We start from the raw sequence: 19,012 nt of genomic DNA, 5'->3' as shown, positions 1-19,012 counted from the left end.
TTATGTAAACTACTTGTGGCTTATTAGAAAATCATTCAAAATAATTATTATTCGTGCACAGAAAGGAGGAAAGGGGGCTTGAATCGGCTTTTAATATTTAACAAGATTAAATCCTTTCACGGTCATAATATTTTTTTTTTTAATCCAAAATTAATTATTACCAGATTCATATCTGTTGTAATACTAGAAGCGGTTCAGTATTCCTTTTCGTTCCTTTTTAGTGCTTTGTTGTTATAACTTTGGTTTGGATTATTAAATTTAAAATTTGTCAAATTTCAAATTTAAATATATAAAAGTGAGATTTGTTAAATTCGCTTTCAAAATTGCCTTTTTCTAAAATTAAATTTTAACATTAAATTTGGCTGTTAACCAAAAAGGGTGTCTATTCATTTATGTATGTCAATATTTCACCCATTTCATTTCATGACTGAAAATTAGAGAACATTATCTATATCTGCATTACAGGTATGTAATCAGAGTGATCTTCGGAAATTCAAAATTTCTTTCAGTACGTTTACTATTATTATTATTATTATTATTATTATTATTATTATTATTATTATTATTATTATTATTATTATTAGTGCGTATTCTTATCAGAGACGTAGAGCGTTTAGCTCTACGCTCGTGATAAGGCATTTCCGAAACTCACTCTGATCACCGCCTTATTGATTGCATTTCAGCTATGCAGCATGTGTTGTACAAAAGAAGATTTGGAACAAAGCATTTTCTTCCACTTGTACTTGTAATATTTTTTTTTAAATTCCACTCTCAAGACGCTCCGTTCTCTAAAGCCCTGGGATCCGTTGGAGAAGGGTGGGTCTTAGAGTGAGGTAGAAGACGATATCTATTTTCTTTGGCGCGCCGAGAGAACGAAATCTCGCCTCCGTAGCATTTTTTTTTGCTGAACCGAGGTTCGACTCCAGACGGACTCAAACCCCGGTAAGGCTCAGAGTGTTAAACATATTTTACACGCCATACTTGCATTTTCTTACTTTCTTTTATCAACTATTAACAACATGATGTACTGAAAGCTCACTGAATCTCCACTGAAGTTTATAAAACTTGTTTTTTACATTTTGATGTTCCTTTTTTTCCTATTTTATTGTATTATGATTCTGGTTGGCGCCATCTCTTCGTTTTCTTCTTCATTTAGTATTCTGTGGCTCATTGTTGCCAGATGGTTGACTATTTTACTCGTCTCGTAGCAGAGATCCAATAGTGCTTTCATTGATATCGTATAATATAGGACAATGACCCCACGCGAGTGCTTGCATCTCTTCTAAGCCTTACAACACGTACTTGCCACAGGGGAAGAAGCCGTTTGTGGAGAATGCCATGCACCCAGCGCGCCAATCTACAAATCTTAGATGTCATCTTAACCAAACGGGATTGATTTCCGCTTCTAGCTTTTATTTCGTAAATTCACTGTTTAACCCTCGAAGTACCAACGGGGATATTTTGTGTCCGTTACAGTATATTGTTTTGTAATTACTCTTCGAATCGTTTCTTTAAAATTGTAAGAAAATATGGTATTACTCAACATGTTTAACTAAAGCGAATACCTTATGATGGTTCAAATTGAACGTTAGTCTCATAAAATTTATTTTAAGTTGGGGGCAGAAAGCACCTCCCCCTCGTTGGTAGAAGATTTAACTGACATTTAGTAGTCACTCCTAGATGGCAGTATAATAAATAGTTGTACCCCGCCTTTTCTAAATTTGGCGGTGAGTCTTATCCCGTGTATTGTTCATTTTAAGAGTTTCATGTAAACGTGTTTCATAAATTTGCCTGCCTAAATGTGACAGACATTTAGAAGTGTCAGTCATAGAGGATTACTACGAAAGTCTTGAGATGTGAAATAACGTACATACTTAAAATCAATTTAACACTTACATTTTCTCAAAGTATTCACCATCACACTGTACACACTTTTGCATCCTCGAAAACCACTTTTGGAAGCAGTGTTGCCAGTCTTTTTCTTCAAGTGTTGAAAGTTCATTCTCGTAAGCGACTACAGCTTCTTCAGGGCTGAAAAATCTCTTGTCACGCTTGGGATCTTTGTTCCTGGGGAACAGAAAAAATCACATGGGGCCAGGTCAGGACTATACGGCGGATGAGTCATAAGTATGACCTTCGTAGATTATAAAAACTGAATTGTGATATTGGTCGTGCGCGCGGACGCGTTGTCATGATGAAGCAGAATCCCACGCAATCCAGTTCTTGGACGCGGTTCCCGAAGCTTCTGGAACACTTTCGTTAGGCAAACAGTGGTGTACCACTGAGCAGTAACAGTCTTTTGTTCTTCCAGTGGAACAGTTGCAACATGGCCAGATTTGGAGAAGAAAGTTGCGACCATCTTCTTCCCCACACTTCGCGGTCGCTTCACTTTCGTGGGTGGATTTTCGTCTGGAAAGATCCAAATTGTAGACTGACGTTTATTTTCAGTGTCAAATTGATAGATCCAAGTCTCATCACCAGTAACAATGTCAGAGACGTGTCGACAATTGCCTCCATCAAATCTTGCAAGCATTTCTCCACACCATTCCACACGCATGCGCTTCTGCTGTTCAGTCAAAGTGTGAGGCACCCAACGAGATGAAACCTTCCTGAGCTGAAGATGATCACGAAGAATTTTTGTTACTGCTGGCGAACCAATGTTCACTGTAGATTCAATGTCCTCGAAAGTTGTTCGAGGATTTTCTCGAATCATTTGTTCCACAGCGGCAATGTTTTCATCTGACATGGCTGTTGCCGGACGTCCAGCTCTCTCTTCATCTTTAAGCGATGTCCGGCCTCTTCTGAATTCACCAAACCAACGAAAAATTGTAGCACGGGAAGAAGCAAGGTCTCCAAATGCCCCCTGCAAACGGTCAAGGCTTTGTGTCTCGTTCAAACCACTTTTAAAATCGTAAAGGATCATTGCCCGAAAATGTTCCCTTTCGAACTCCATTCTAGACAGCCGAATACTGCTCACATCAACAAACAAATGAAGACGATACGGCCATGCCGATAAGCGAGGCGAGTTGAAACTTGCTTCGCTTCTTCGTTCTGGATACCACTACCGAACGCAATTGTTGGAATTCAAATACTGTGCCACAATAATGCGTATTTCAAAACTTTCGTAGTGACCCTCGTAATAAAGATCTGTTGGTCTTATCCTTTGTCCTATTCACTTAAGTCTCTGTAGATTTTGTGAGAGTTTCTAATTTTTTCCTTCTGCGACATATAGGTAGACCTATAGTTAATCTTAACAAGTGGGCACAAAATGACTCCCCCCCCCCTTCGTATTCCGCGTTACAAAAAATATCTAAGAAATGCAAGGGTTAAAACAGTGGCTCTCAATGTTAGCCAGCAAAGGGGACGCTAGAACAAACAGCGGCGCGATACACTGTTTAAAGAACATTTGAGATTTTATGATCTGTTACACTTTTTTCTTTCTATTGAACAAATTATCAAAAATTTACTTTTTTAAAAAACAAATAATAATGTAGATTTTTAGAGCTGGTTTTAAGAATTGAAGCCTTTTTCTGATTCTTAGATGCTTCATCCAAATCTTACATTAGCCTTGTGCATGAGTGGGTTGGGTTAAGGTGACGGGGAGTGCTCAGGACAATGTTATTTACACAAGGAAGTGCTAAGACCGAAACGGTTGACAACCACTGATTTCAAAGAGAAAGAACATTATGCACGAAAGAAGAGAAAATTGGTAAGCTATTAGTACACTTCAATTAGGGAGGCGGGGTCACGGTGGCTCAGTGGCAGAGCGCTTATCTCTGGTGTGTGGATTCCTTGGTTCGATCACCGGCCAAGTAAGTTTAGGGTAGACAACATCGTGTCCATGGGTTTTCTGGGTACTTGCGTTTCCTCCCACTTTCTCATTCCGGCAATTTTCCATCATCACTCACTTGCCTTAATGATCGTCTTCCTTAGCCTAAACGTGCATAACGTAGGACGTTAAACTGAAAGATTTCATTTCAACCAGGCACGCGACTGTGTAGCTCGATCAAGTGATACGTTCTTGTCCTTAACTAGGAATAAAATATATACATGTTTTTTTTAAACGTATATATTATTAACAAAAGACATTAGTTACCCTCAGCGGCGCCGACTTCTATATAACTTTGAGGGAACTGTTCAAGTATGTGTGTTTTATTACCAGATTTCGTCTAACAAGACATCAATTAGGACTTTAAAAAAAATTGAAATTGAATTATAATATTTAAGGTATTTACATAGTCGTTAAGCAGAATTCTGCTGGCACTAAACAATTCAAACATATTTGTGTAACGGAAATAAGTTTTAATTGGAGGACAGGAAACTTTAGAGGTACGAGTCCCTCCGCGAGGTTTGGTGCCTGTGTTTACAAAATACTAGGAAAAATCATTAAACTGTTTGCTACTCAATTCATTTATGCAATGTGGAGACTATACTTCGAATTCTTTGGCAAGGTTGCCAAATCAAATCTCATGTCCTAGCTTACATATACTTATGCAAATAGAATACATTAAGTTTTCTGAAGGAAGATATCGATTTTTTTTTTTTATTGTTGTAATGGGCCCAGAGTTATGAAGTAACTGAATTGCTCTTTCAATTAAGAAAGCAGGATAATATAAAAGAATGGGATTGGATTCTGTGACTACAAATCACCCAATTAAAAACCAAGTCAAAAGTCTAGGCAGATAGAGTTGAGTTGATGAGCTATGTTATGCTGTGACAAATTTGCAGGGGGTTTCATTTTACTTTTATTTTTATTTATTTATTTATTTATTTTATTATTTTAAGGATCTCGTTCAATGTTTCTCACATTCTTACAGCCAAGGGTGTCGATCCTGGGTCCGGACCCCAATGCTCATGTGGGCCTCCATGTATTTTTATGAATATGTATTTTTATGTGTACTTTTTATTCTTATATGTATTATTATACTATTTTTTTAATGAATATACAATATTTTGCATAATTTAAATTCATTTTTTTTCCTAAAATCCTCATATATGCCTTCTTAGACCCTGTCTATAACCAAACATACATTTTGAATGGGCCCCCTGAAAGTTAGAGAAATTGGAGCCCTGCTTACAGCACATTTGAAACTAATGTGCGCTTCCAAAACGTCTCTTGTTCATTTTACAAAGCTCTCGGGAAATCAGTTTTTTTTTTTTAATCATCTTAATATCAATACCTGAAAACAAGATTTTTGTCACCTGTAAAATAAATATCTGAACACATTAAATGGGTAGCTAGAATTAGGTATTAGCAAATCAAAAACCATAAAAAAAAAAAAAAAAAACATTTAAAAATGTACAAGAAACTTTTGCAATTGAGCGGAGGCTCAAAGGTAATAGGAATCCCATTCTCAGAAAAGCGATGCATTTTACTATTTTATTATTAAAATGTTTTCTTTTTTTAAAAAAATATTGTAACTTCCACCTAATATTTCCGAATTTTAATTACGTTATATTTTAAGTTTACTTTTCCTTAAATCAGAACTAGTAGAAGTACCTTACGTGGTTAGTAACAATTCTGTCTTCATTTTAAAGAAAAATCTTAAACCTGTTTTCTCTGGAGAGGACAAGGAATGATTCGTCTATAGATTAAATTAACACCTCAGATGACTATTCACACATTTCAGATAGTGAATACTTTAGAGTCCCTAAAACTTGATACTCGATAACGCAGCAGTCCGAATAACTCTGTCACACTCGGGCACGGTGGAAAGAAACTCGCTGGCAGGACATTACACATTTCTTTAAAAAATAATTATAATAATTTTTAAAAATCACCAAAGTCGGCTAATTAATTTTCATTATAGACAGCTTTATGTCTTCATAAAATATTTTTCTGAGGCCAGTCTTATCAGGTAAATTACTGTACAGTGTGTACTCATTAATTTTCCTTTTCATGTATAGTAAAGGTTCTATGCTTTCATAAAACACGTACTTTTTAAAAAAAGGGTATTTGGGTAGTTTATTCTCTGTTGTACTCTCACACAAACAATACATACAAGTACAGTATTGTATTTTCTGAGGAAACACTCGTACGTATTTTCTTTTAAAACCCATTTCCGATAGCTACCCTGTCATTAAAAAAAAAAAAATAAAATAAAAAAAAAAAAAACTCGGCCACACTTTGGTCCACATTAGACCGAGTTTTCGTGGTCTACTGTATTAGTAATTTATGTACCGATGGAAATTTTTCACTTATATACAAATCACACTTTTTAGTTTATCTTTCATTAACATCACGAACTTATTTTGAGATTAAGATATGATATAAAAGTAACTTAAAAAGTATATGAATATCTGCAGGAAGGGGGAGGGGGTATTCGATGGCTTCAATTCGATTAAGGCCTCCCCATGCCGTAAGAGTCGCTGAAAACCAGTGGGCCACTGGCAGGGAAATGGTCGATTCGTCGCCACAGCGACGTATCGAAGAGTATCGCCAGTGGGCCGCTGGCGGCGGATCTCCGACAAGTCGGATAGAGATATGAAGCAGCGGCATAGTGACGGTGCCACCACGTAACAGCGTGTACTTCGTTGCAGTCCGCGCTTCTTCGATTCGCCGAGGAAGGAACGCGTCAACATCGCCGCGTGCATGCGGAAGGAGGACTTCATTTGTTGTTTACATGCGGGTCTCAAGTGTGGCGGACAAGTGGCAAGATGTGCAAATTATTTTGTGTTGTTTTATTTATAAGGAAGAAGATACATTAGCTACTATACCAAAGTGTTGGATATCTGAACACGAAGGAAAAGAAATTGCAAGATGGCCATCATATGCATGAACAAAACGACGAAGACATATTATATTCCATGAAGAACCAGATGAGGGAACATGGGACACCTAGGAAGTGGCAGTAAAATACACTGATGGTAAGATTTTTAAATTTACTTGCTATACTCGCTAGAGCAAATCGAGGAAAAATGTAAACTTTGCGTAGAATAGGGTTTAGAAATGTACTAAATTGTTTGCAACGTACTAGTAAGATACTAAAAAAAGTTATAGCCTCGAAATAAAAATATGCACATACCTCCTGTATATTGTGAATCAAATAAAGGCGAAGGGTGTAGATGCCCGACCCCCATATAGGCTACATAGTAGGCCTACTGGCTTTAGGTTAGGTAAATTTTAAAAAGTTTGGTTTACAAATGATAAAATGAACTCCTTTATGGTGTGAAGATCATTACCGTAACACATTTAGGCCCTTGTACTTCGAAAACTAATAGAATTCGTACTCGTGCATATATGGGGTCAGTTTATTTTACACCCTTGTCAAATAAAAGTGGTCAATGTTCCGTTAAGGGGGTCCAGTGCCTTTGACACTACTTCTTTCTATTGATTTGATTATATAATATAACGTTATATTAGGTTAGGTTAAGTTAGGTTAGCTTAGCTTAGCTTAGTTTAAGGGGTCCAGTGTAGTTCTGGACCCCCTTAACGGAACATGGACCATAAAAGTTAGTTAAAGCTGCTCTAGAACGCAGACCACTTATTATAAACCCATGAAAAGGTTATAATTGTGGTTCGCTTGTCTTACGCAGGAGCGTTGACCAATTGGACCTGTGTCTTTCTGTATGCAAGCACTATGAGATTTCCAAAAAAGGTGCTAAACCAAGTGAAACGTGAGTGAAAGGAGAGGATGGAGAGTGTAATTCCCTCCTGTTGCAGCAACCCTTAAAGGGAAGGGGTGTTACTCGAGCAGACGCCTCTACCAAATTTTCACACTTTTATTGCATTTTCCGATTTCTTCTTGCAGAACATGCACTAAATGAGGAGCTAATGCTTAAACCATGAACAAACTTGTACTAGGTGGCCACTAAAAGTACGAATGCCATATAACCGAGTCAGTGCAGGAGCGCAGCAGGGCGGCCCGATGGGTACGTCTGCAGGGAGCAGGCGCGTCAGCGAAGGGGGCATACGCATAAACAAGAATGGAAAAATACATAAAATGTCCGCAATAATTTTCACCTTCAAAAACACTTAAATAATCGAAATAACTCTTACTTTCAAAACGGCTTCATTGGTTTCCAGGGTACAAATGGCCCCCTGCGAGGAGAAATTCTTATAATATAGTGCTTTTCTTATAATAATAGAAAACTTTATAATTTGGTGCTCTTTATCACACAATTCTTTGTAATAAAATAGTATCTTTGCATTATATTCATCGAAAATTGACCATTGCTAACACGAACAGAACATTCCCGCCCTTTATTTCCACCTTTTTCGCATTCTTGCATTCTTCCGCTTCAGTAAATAGTTACACTTATAATACGTTCACTCCCATTCAAAATGTATTTCAATATGATATCTAATGGCAGAAATTACTTATATTCACACTCTACTTCGTTTACGAAAAGTGTTTGACATCGTATTTTACCTCTAAATTATGTTTTTGGTAGAGCCGTCTGCTCGAGTGAACCCAGGGAATGTTCTAGATCACTGGTCCGCAACACCGTCACAAAATTGCAATCCGTGCAGTCTTCGTTGAAACTGCTTAAAGTTACCTTTTGGACCTGTAATTTCTACTGTTTTGTTTTGAGTTTTTTTTTTTTTTTTTGCTTCTTCTTGGAACTCTTAATTTTGAATTTCAACATAATGGTGAGTTGCCACAATGTTGTATCTTCATTAATAACCGATACATTTTTAAAAAATACGTTAGCGCCATTTCCTTAACTTATGTCCGGAGACAGGTAATATCCTCGGATCGTACTGTAAGAATTCTAGCTTGAAAACAGTTAAAATTAGGTTCGTTTGCTTTAGTAATCGTAAAATACAGTTCCTTATAATGCGAATAATGGGATTTATGCCCTTGTACTTAAAAATGCAAAGACTTACAAAATATAGGTGATGGTAAACGCTGACACTAAGCTGCAAACTTAACGTTCAAAAAATTATATCTTATTTGTTAATAAAGATACAACATAATGGCAACTCTCACGTTATGTGAGGGTGCAAATTAAGATTTCCAAGTAAAAAAAAAACTCAAAACAAAACAGTAAAAATTACAGGTCCAAAAGGTCCCCTTGAAACTCTCAGCGCCCTGGTAAAACTCTAGAAGAATTCCTCTACTTCTACCATGAAGAAAATGCATGAAATACCATATTTTCAAAATGTAGGTTCCTTCCCACTACCATCAGGTTTAAAAATTAGGGTTCAGTTTACCAGACGGTCTACTAAATAGGAAATTTGGTACAACTTTAATTACACTTGCATATGTACACAGATAGGGACTCATTCGGACACGAGTGCAGATTTTGTTTAGCCATGATAATGTTATCAGACAAGAATGATTTTTATTACTGGATTGGCCTTGAAAAGTGCAATTCACAGCAGTCAATACCGGACAGCAATTGTTCGGAATACAGACATGCGTATCGGGCTAATAATATATATATATATTTTTTTCGTCAGCAGGCAACAGTGTCCAAATGATGGATATTAGTTTTTAACATACGTTGTATATACATCAGTGGATGTATTGTAAAGTGGGTTTCCTCGTAGTCTGATACTTAGCGCGATTGCCTTCAGTGCGCGTGGTCGCGAGTTGGATTTCCGCTGGGAGCTCACCGTGAATGGAGTGGTTCGAAACCCACTTTAAACTGTAGGTTCACGTATTACATGGCTCTCGCTGCGAAAAAGGGGCGAAATTTTTAGCGTTGCACTTGCGTAGCTGATTCCACTATAAGAAGTACACATTCCTCAAATACGAAACTTCATTAATATTTTTGTTCCAGATTTTTGCAAGTAAAAAGTCATTATTTGCATATCTCGTTTATAGAGTTAAAACTTTTTTTTTTTTTTTTTTTTTTTGCGTTTGCGCAGTCTATTTAGTTATTAAGGATTTGGAATTGATACATTAAGTACTCAATGAGTCTTCCTTGTTCTAGGATTAAAAAAATTAATGTTTCTCGGCTACTTGCTGAGTTAAATTTGTGTTTATAACCTTTCTCTAACATAAGTCAGAAAGTTGATCTGTACCTTACCAGTTTGAATATTTACAGATAAACGTTGTTCGCTTGTGTTTCAGATTCGGTTGTTGACCGCAGTGGGTGGAGAAAATGTGGAACAGTGTGCAAGAAATGCTCTGAGGAAATTGATGACAGACGAAGCAGCTCTGAGAGTTAACATAACTGGCAGTAACGCCAAGTTTTCCTTTGGAAAATCTTTGTTGGCTGAAATTCTTCGAGGTAAGCAAAAATAAAAAAAAAAGTCTTAAACCATTGTCACATTTTAGTATTAATTACGTCTAGTGTCTGTTAGCAGGTCCTACTGTTGATGGAAGGTAACAAAGAGATTTTTAACTAGCTTCTGCTCTGTCGTACAACAGTTGGGGGGTGAAACTCCCTGTAGAGGGTAAAAATATAGAAAAACGAGCATTTTTATTAAAAACTACTTTAATGGATTGTTCTCTGTTATAAGAGCCTTATAAATGTGCAAATATAAATTGAAGATTCCGGGATATTGGTTGGGAAGGGGGGGGGGTATCGGACAAGATGAAGGCAGAAAATGAAAGGGAGTTGCTCGAACAATGGATTTTGATGAATCTGAACGACACTTTCAAAGGTTTATCGCGAGGTCTACTTTTCGAAGAACCTTAATACTAGTAATAGTAACTCGTGTAACGGAATGAGCTTAGAAGCCTGCTTTAATGCCAGCTGTTAGCAACTATAAGGTCAACACTGCGTGTCACTGTCTGATGGCAAGCGAGCGTACCCATGATAGTGTTTACAGTCGGGGGAAAATGGGAATTCTCTGAATATACAAGAAAGTTCGGGAGAATGGTTTATTACTGGTTTAGGCTATGAAAAATTACTTTTTGATGTTGAATGAAGAGTTCGTGGTTGGCAATATATAAATTATTTCCAGAAAAGGTGCATTGCATTTCCTAACACAATACCTGTAGATTGGTACCAATTCTCTTTCCTGTACGTTGTGTTTCGGATACCCTTTATTAGAATACATGGATGAAAGTTTGTAATTGTTTGTGTGTTTTCACATAAGACATAAAATAACTACTATAAAGGTTCTTCGAACAATAGACCTCATGATAAACCTCTTATGACATAAAAAAAATCCATTTAAATCGTTTTTAATATTTTTTCTTTTTTTTTTACCCCCTTCTCCTTGTCCGATTTTCTTCTCCAACGAACTTGTACCTAACATAGTTTTGTGAGCATTGATGAAAATATCCTGCAGTATTTTCGAGATTTTACTTTAGCTTTGGTTCCCTTTCAGGGACATTTTCGAGGAGAAAAATAGTAATTGGTTTCTCGAGTTCAAGAAGTACAGCATGGGTAAAAGCATTAAAAGAGCTTTGAAATATGCTTCATCTACCTATTGTACCTATATTAAATCTCTCCTTGATAATCGTCGGTAAGTTCTTTGGACCACTTTTAGCCAATTGCATTTCTGGTGTTATTTTGTCTGAAAAGCTCACTGGAAAGAGAACGAAAATAAAAATGAATACTAGAAAATGATTATCTTTTATTGTTAGTCAATACTAATATTTTACAGTGCGCCATTTTTGCTCCACTTTTGTACTTCTAAATCAAATTCTCTGCATTTTCCAGATGTTGTCGCCGCAAACTTCCCAGGATATAATGTCACAACACACCGAATTATACACATTACCCAAAGGTGGTTAAAAGGTGCGGCGGACAGGAACGGAGGAAGGGAAAGAAGACGTCAGGTATACTTAAGCAGTATATTTTCTAACTCTTTAGGCTGTAAAACATGCATAGCTCAGAGCAGTAAAATTAGTTACTGGCCTAGTATTTTTAAAACTAGTAACATTTGTCTTATTTTATTCACCGTTTGGCTCTAAGCTTAGAGTTCTTGTTCACGCTGCATTACATTTAAGCTCTCTGTTCAAATGTTTGTATATAGACAAACAGTACTTACGAATATACACACGAAGATATTGGAGCAAGCTTTCGGTATAAGAAACCAGAATCATGCAGACGAAAACCCTTAGGACGTAGAGCCTCAGTTCAGAAGTTCCTTGTACTCTCACCGGGAATGGAACACATGTCGCTCGATTAGCAGTCGGTCACTTTACCGACTAGATTACATGTTAACCCACGGTCAGAAAACAGAGATTATAAATTGCTTTATTATTATTATTTTAAAATAAAGAAGCTTTTTTGGGGAAGAATTTAAATGTTAGTAACTTAATTTTTTCCTTTGCAAATTTACTGGCTTATAATGTCAATCTTTTTTGTTTTCAAAAACTGCTTTATTCAAAGAAAAAAACAGCTTATGGCACAAGGCCGCAAAGAATAGGTAGATTTCTTTCTAGCATGTATTTTATTGATGCGCGACCTATTGCACGGACTTCTCTTGATAGATTGAAATATACAAATACTGAGAAAATATCTTCTTCCCTCGCGTCACAGTTTCCCGAGTGGAGAAACCTCGGTGATCGTGTGGTTAGACGCGTTCGGTTGCTGTCCCCTTGCTGTGGGGCTCGTGGGTTCGATTCTCGCCTTGGGCTTGGGTGTTGCCTAGTGTCGTGGTTGTTCTTGTGGAATGTATTAAGCGGAAATCAGTAATCGGTAATCACAAATCAGTATATGTGGTATGAGTGTGTAAGAAAGGTCGGCGTGAATATTAAAAAAAAAAAAAAAGTGGTCTAAGGCATAGGTTGAGTAATGCAAGGGTCACTAGTTCGATCCTCGTTCACGGGAAGATCGCTTTTTCTTTTTTTTTTATTTTGCTTCTTTGAACGGCCACTTTGAAATTTTCTAACGGTTCGTTCTGATTTTCACACACATCTAGTATATTGTTAACCTCGACATTTTGTTCAAATATGGTGCAGATCGGTTCATAATTGTAAAAATTATGAATTTTTCGAAAGTTCAAATGGCCGCCGTTTTCAAATGTTTCAACAGATCATTGTGGCTAACGAACTCATTAATACGACCAATTTTTGTGCCAAGTTTGGTTTCAATCCGTGAAAAATTACGGCAGCTAGAGCATTTACAATAAACGTTATATATATATATATACATTGGAACTAAGGGTGGTTTTAGTGTCACGGAGTCATGATCGGCAAAATATATAGAAATTTTCCGGAAGTGCCGACATGAGAGTCTCTGGAATAGGCAATTTATAAGAAACCACCTAAAAATCAGGGGGAGGAGAGGGGGATACAAAGTAAACTTTCCCTAGTACAAACTAAGAAAGTCTTCAAATATCTTTGTTCATGTGTCTCAGACTTTCTAGAACATGCTTAAGGAAGCTCATGTGCACAATTTCTCCTAGTGTGTAGTAAGAAAAGCTTTCTTTTCATCTTCCTGAAAAGTTTCGTTTTTGGGCAATGGTTATTACTATTATTATTATTATTTTAATGCTACGCCCTGGAGGAAGGAGTTACGTAAAGGATTAAAATATTATGATAATGATATGATGCTGATGCTGATACCGAAAGGTAGCTACATTTTCTTTGCGAGCATATTCATAAAAGCTATTTCCCCTATTTGATTTACCAATTTGCCTTTAGATACCTTTCGTTTTTCTGTATGTACATATATGCAATTTTAGAAACAGTTTAAAATTTTCCTATGGTAATAATTGTCCAGCAGTTAGTAAGCGCAGACAACAAAGAAGTATGTATTAAATGAGTCAACGAGACAGATGCACGGGTTTGTATCCTTTTTTCACAGAATACCTTCTAATTTTTCAATACCGTAGGGATAGTCTGAATCCTGGTTAGCCCTCTGTAGTTCAATGTATTGTTGGTGTTCGTGACCAATCATGCAGGATGTAGAAGAAAGATAGATTAACTCTGTATCTGTCATCACTATTTATATGTACTGGGATATTTTCCTAAGAATAACATAATTTTAATGTAATTTTAATTCGGTGTATAATAATAAATCACTACTGGATGATTCCTCCCATATTCGATCCACTACTGGATGAGGCCTCTCCCCAGAGGGAGGAATTGGTTTACTGCTCCCACGCTGACCAGACGGGTTGGGAGAGGAGAGCCGAAGCTTTCACTGTGATCGTCACTATCTTCATTCATAACAGCTCCCCAATTGCGTTACAATGCTGGGTGGACACCGTTCCAGACCCACGCCTTGGAAACCATCGCAGCGCCTGGTATCGAACCCGGGAACCTTAAGTCCGTAGTCAGCGACGCTAACCACTAGACCACCGGGACGGTCTCTCTCTCTCTCTCTTTCTGAGAGAAAAAGAGAGATTCTCACCATTCGGTTTATTTGATAATATATTTTTAGTAGTTTTACTGCTTAAGCACCAGGTTGTAATTGAAAACTAAAAATGTACTGTTTCCTGAGAAAATGGCTTCTAATCTTGCTAAATGTCTAAGTTTCTCAGAGCTTTACTTAGTTTCACCAAATCAGTGTTGAAACACTATCTTTACAATTTTTTTTCTTAATACTACATTCTTAATCATTGCAGAGCAAAAATAGCCTTTTCTGAAGTTCCCATGCACGATAGAACTGTACAAACCTCAGTCGTGTTCTTAAAGGTTGTAAAGCAATTTCAGAAATATCCAACAAACATTTAATAATACTATTTTAGCCCTAACTACTTTCCAACACTTAAAATTGTAACAATACATTTCTGATACAAAAATGACAATTTGATTGCGTAAATAAGACAAGTAAATTCAGAATTGTTAATAAAATTAACTTTTGCAGCAACTCCAGTAAAATCTTATGATTTAGCACCAGTGACACCATGATTTGAAAGGGCCCATGGTGTAACAAATGAGGGCACTTATCCAATTTGCCAACCCTTTTTAACATTATTTTTCATTTCTTCGTGATTGAGATTTTACAAGTGTTAGTTTTTATCCCGATGTGGACTCCCATCTTTCCGTATACGTATACGTCCATGTAACGGCATTCTATCCTATTTGTTCTAGAGTCTGCAGCACTTGCTGCCAGTGCTGCTGGCTTAAGTGTGGGTTTCAGACTTGTTTGGATCAACTTTTATTCCCTTAGATGATTTAAAGAAAAAGTTCTAAAACACAGAAATTACAAATAACTGGTCTTGCACGAAATTTGTTGCTAAACTATCCTTAATGAAATCTAGAGCTAATGTGTAATAGAAGCATTTATATTTCTTTTACAGAAAAAAAAAAACTCCTATTGAGTACAGATGCCTAAAAGTCACCACCGTGTTTTATCTTCAACTGCATACAAAAGAATAAAGAGATAGGTCAACCGACAGTTTGAAGATATAGTGGCAAATGTTGAACTCTCTAGGAATAATGAATCAGACAGTACCATTGTTTGTGACAAAGATGATTTTCATTCCGTGCAAGAAAACAGCACATGCACATCAGCACGTGAAAGTCAGTGTTAGTGACATCGTGAAGTCGTCTTATTTTGGCATATTTAGAGTAAGAGAGCTTTCAAAACTTTCAGTGTTTCAGGTTGAGAATAATTTAAAGAAATGTGTTCTTTTGCCTACAGACTACAACAGCTTTGTATGCATTCCAATGTGTCATGAAATGTAAATGTAAAGGTATTATTGACAATTGGACTTTAAGGTGTTGTCATCATTGCGTAACGCACACAAAAATAGCTTAATTGTACTGAAATACTATAGTGGATGGATGTATTTTGCTCACAATATGTACAGATTTACGTGTCTAGAATGCGCATTTTTTTTTCTAAGATAGCGAGATGCGTGCTATATACAGAGTGATTCGAACAGCGTTGTCCAAACGCGTTTTTTTCTACATTCCATATGTTTAACATGCAGATTTCGACATGTTTCACTACAGATGACATGTACCATTGGTTTAGATCTGCTTTTGTCTCGACGTTTGCTTAAAATTATGTTTAATTCCGGTTAATACTAAATCTTAACATTATTCAATTTCGTGTGGGGTTATTTCTCTTTTTGTCGCATTCATACACTACTCTGAACATCGTTTTTAACATTTGGACTATAGTTTTGAATTTTGGCATTACACAGGAAATTACAAAAAGCATTATACGTTCTTAAAACAAATGGAAAGCACTGGTATTTTAAACAATGCTGCGCGATATATATTCAAGATACAATTTGTTTTTCCGACTTTACCGTAGCACAGCCAGATAGGCATATGCACGTTCTACACCCGTAAATCTTGTATTATTTTTTCAGTCGTAAAGGGCCCTGCCCTTTTCTTATGGAAAATGGATCTCGGTCAATTTATTATTTCTAACTGTGCCACTGTTCCCACCCACCTGGAAAACCGGGAAAAGTCAGGGAATTCACCTTATTCGTAAAAAGTCCTGGAAAAGTCAGGGAATTCCATGAAAATCTGACAAAACCTGAAAGAGTCAGGGAATTTCAATATGAGTTTATAACTTTCAAATCTAATTTTTAACGTTTTATAATGCTAAGCAGGAATTCCTTCTGGTTCATCGCAAGACGAGCCAGTAATTTAACATTTTTTTAAATGATGTTACGGCGTTTAAACGACGAATGTAAATGTACATGCATAGTATACCTCTGGTCCGAAGAAATAAAGTTGCTTTTTTACATTATCTGTAACCCTGGAAATTTATAAATTGTCCTGGAAAACCTGCAAAAGTCAGGGAATTCGTGCTTGCCAAATCAGTGGAAACCCTGTATGCACAAACGAAAGGTCTTGATATGTAGGTAAAAAGTCTCTTTGGGCACAAATCTCTAACAATTATACTTCTCGAGTTATGTGGGTTTAAAGTCACGCGATGTCATGAAAACCGCGTGATACATTATTCGTCAGAAAACTACTTCGGAGGATACAGAGCCAGTTAGTCAATGACATCAAAGCTAGCAGAAACTCATAATGGCATTGGCTAACTGGCTTTCGATCCCCTCGAAACTGCATTTTCGCGAATAATGCATCACGCGGATTGTCGAAGTAGCTTGTAGTTCACGATGCGATCACAGACGGTGCGCAGTCCCTCGTCTGTGGCCGTATTGTGAACTACAAGCACTTAGACAATGGTCAGTCCACTCATGGGCACATTACAGTTTTATTTCACGCGGTTTTCATGACATCACGTAACTGTAAACCCATATAACTCGAGAAATATAATATTTGGAAATTCGTGCCCATGGAGTCTTTTTATCTACACTTCAAGGCCTTTCGTTTGCGCATAGTTAGAAATAATTTGACCGAGAGCCATTTTCCATAAGAAAAGGGCGGGATCCTTAGAATTATATTTTTCTTGTGATATAGCTTGAAAATATTGACCATTTGCACTTTTCTTTAGATTTCCTCTTGTTTTTGTGTTTATAAATAAGCGTTTGTTTGAATAAAGTGAGATTTTAGTTTTAATTACTTTCTTTGGTTCTTTCCAGATTTTATGCCTTCGTATATTTAATTTAAAATTCATTATTAACTTCTGTAACACTCGTAGTGATGCACAATCAATGCATTATTTTCTAATAAGGCTAGTTCAATTTGCCACACAAATGGAGGTGAGAACTCGTGGTTCGTAAGTGCAGGATCTCTCATAATTTATATTTACAGTTTGTGCACTTTAGTCTCTACAGTCAAACATTCCAGCAAGTAATAGCTTACCAACATGTATATCTTAAATCTAAAATCGAATGATGTGTCACGATTGAAAAGGGTTTATTTTTTAACTCTGCTTGGCAACACGTCTTAATTCTTATCTCCTTGATGTATTTTTTACACTTATTTGTTGCTTCAACCAAGATCAGTTCAAGAAGTTTAATTGTTGAAACTTTGCATTCAAAAATAAGAGAGCAGAAGTAAAAAAAAAATTAAATAAAAAAATGAAACGTCAGACAATAAAAGCAAAATATAACCTTGTGGAATTCACCATGTCTGACAATTTTAGCATTCTCGGTTGACATTTTTATTGACAGCGACGAATTATATTTTAGAGTAAAAAATACATTCGGGAGATAGAAAGATGCAGGAGCGACGGGGGAACGCCTATATAGGTTCATTTTTGTCTTTATTGGATCTTTTTAATTGGTGTCCAACAATTCCCCAATATCCTGAATAGTATAAACAATAATTGAATTATATTTTGCTTCAAATTATGTGAAATTCTTTGTTTATCGTTAATAATTGTCAAAACTCCTTCGTCAGTTTGTTTCCACGTCCCACTTGCCATTTGTCCGCCTCCTTAATTTTCCACCAATTAGCAGATCCTTTTTCTGCCAACATGGAACACCGTATTTAGTAGCCCAAAAATTGCCTGATGTGATTGAATTATTGTAACCATAGCTTAGAATAAAAAGAAGTAATTGCTTGTTCTTGAAGTAGTGGGTATTCAAATGCACTTTCTCCCATTTTTATTTATAGAGATTTTGACTCAAAATCTGCAGAAACGGAATAAAGCAATTGATATTCCTGCAGATTTTGAGCCAAGGCTGTGAAACCCCTATAAATAAAAATGAGAGAAAGTGCATTTGAATACAGATTACTTCAAGAACAAGCAATTACTTCTTTTTATTCTAAGCTATGGTTACAATAATTCAATCACATCAGGCAATTTTTGGGCTACTAAATACGGTGTTCCATGTTGGCAGAAAAAGGATCTGCTAATTGGTGGAACACAGACGTTTCGTCGCGGCGGGACCGCCGATTTCTGTCACTGATGGGCCACCCAACAGTAAAATTGGAAAAACGGAAACCGGGCCGCCCGCGAGCGTCGCCACTGACCCACCAATTTCTAGCGACGCGTCGCTGGTGGGCCATCCAACTGTAACACAACAAAAATATATAAGCGGGCCGCTGGCGATTATCGCGGCGGGACCACCGATTTCTGTCGCTGGTGGGCCACCCACCAGTAAAATTGGAAAAACGGCCACTGGGTCGTACGCGAGCGTCGCTTCCGGGCCACCACTTCTTAGCGGCGTGTCGCAGGCAGCCCATCAGTGGCCCACCGGCGTTTACGGCATGGGGCTTGGTCTTGGATACATCTTCTATCCCAAAATTAATTTAATACTAGATAATTTTCGATATCCCCTCCAAAAAAAAGTTGAAAATACAGAAAATACAGTTCACTTTTGAATACAGCAATA

The 19,012-nt window shown here is 36.9% G+C and overlaps 2 protein-coding genes across 3 annotated transcripts in view; one reads left to right on the top strand and one right to left on the bottom strand.

Annotated features, from left to right (window-relative positions):
* The window catches only part of LOC145666297 (uncharacterized), a 255,157-nt gene that overhangs the window by 141,445 nt on the left and 94,700 nt on the right, over window positions 1–19,012 (bottom strand). The window lies entirely within an intron of this gene.
* Window positions 6,403–17,747, top strand: LOC145666295 (uncharacterized). The gene is made up of 4 exons (XM_081733370.1): window positions 6,403–6,867; window positions 10,023–10,182; window positions 11,566–11,684; window positions 15,101–17,747. Exons 1-4 carry the CDS (start codon window positions 6,865–6,867, stop codon window positions 15,119–15,121), a joined length of 303 nt encoding a protein of 100 aa, XP_081589496.1. The 5' UTR covers window positions 6,403–6,864; the 3' UTR covers window positions 15,122–17,747.

The sequence above is a fragment of the Thermobia domestica genome, chromosome 12 (assembly GCF_964235325.1).
Source record: "Thermobia domestica chromosome 12, izTheDome1.hap1.1, whole genome shotgun sequence".
Lineage (NCBI taxonomy): Eukaryota > Metazoa > Arthropoda > Insecta > Zygentoma > Lepismatidae > Thermobia > Thermobia domestica.
Note: the sequence above shows the minus strand (reverse complement) of the source record. Positions and strands in the feature narration are given on the sequence as shown.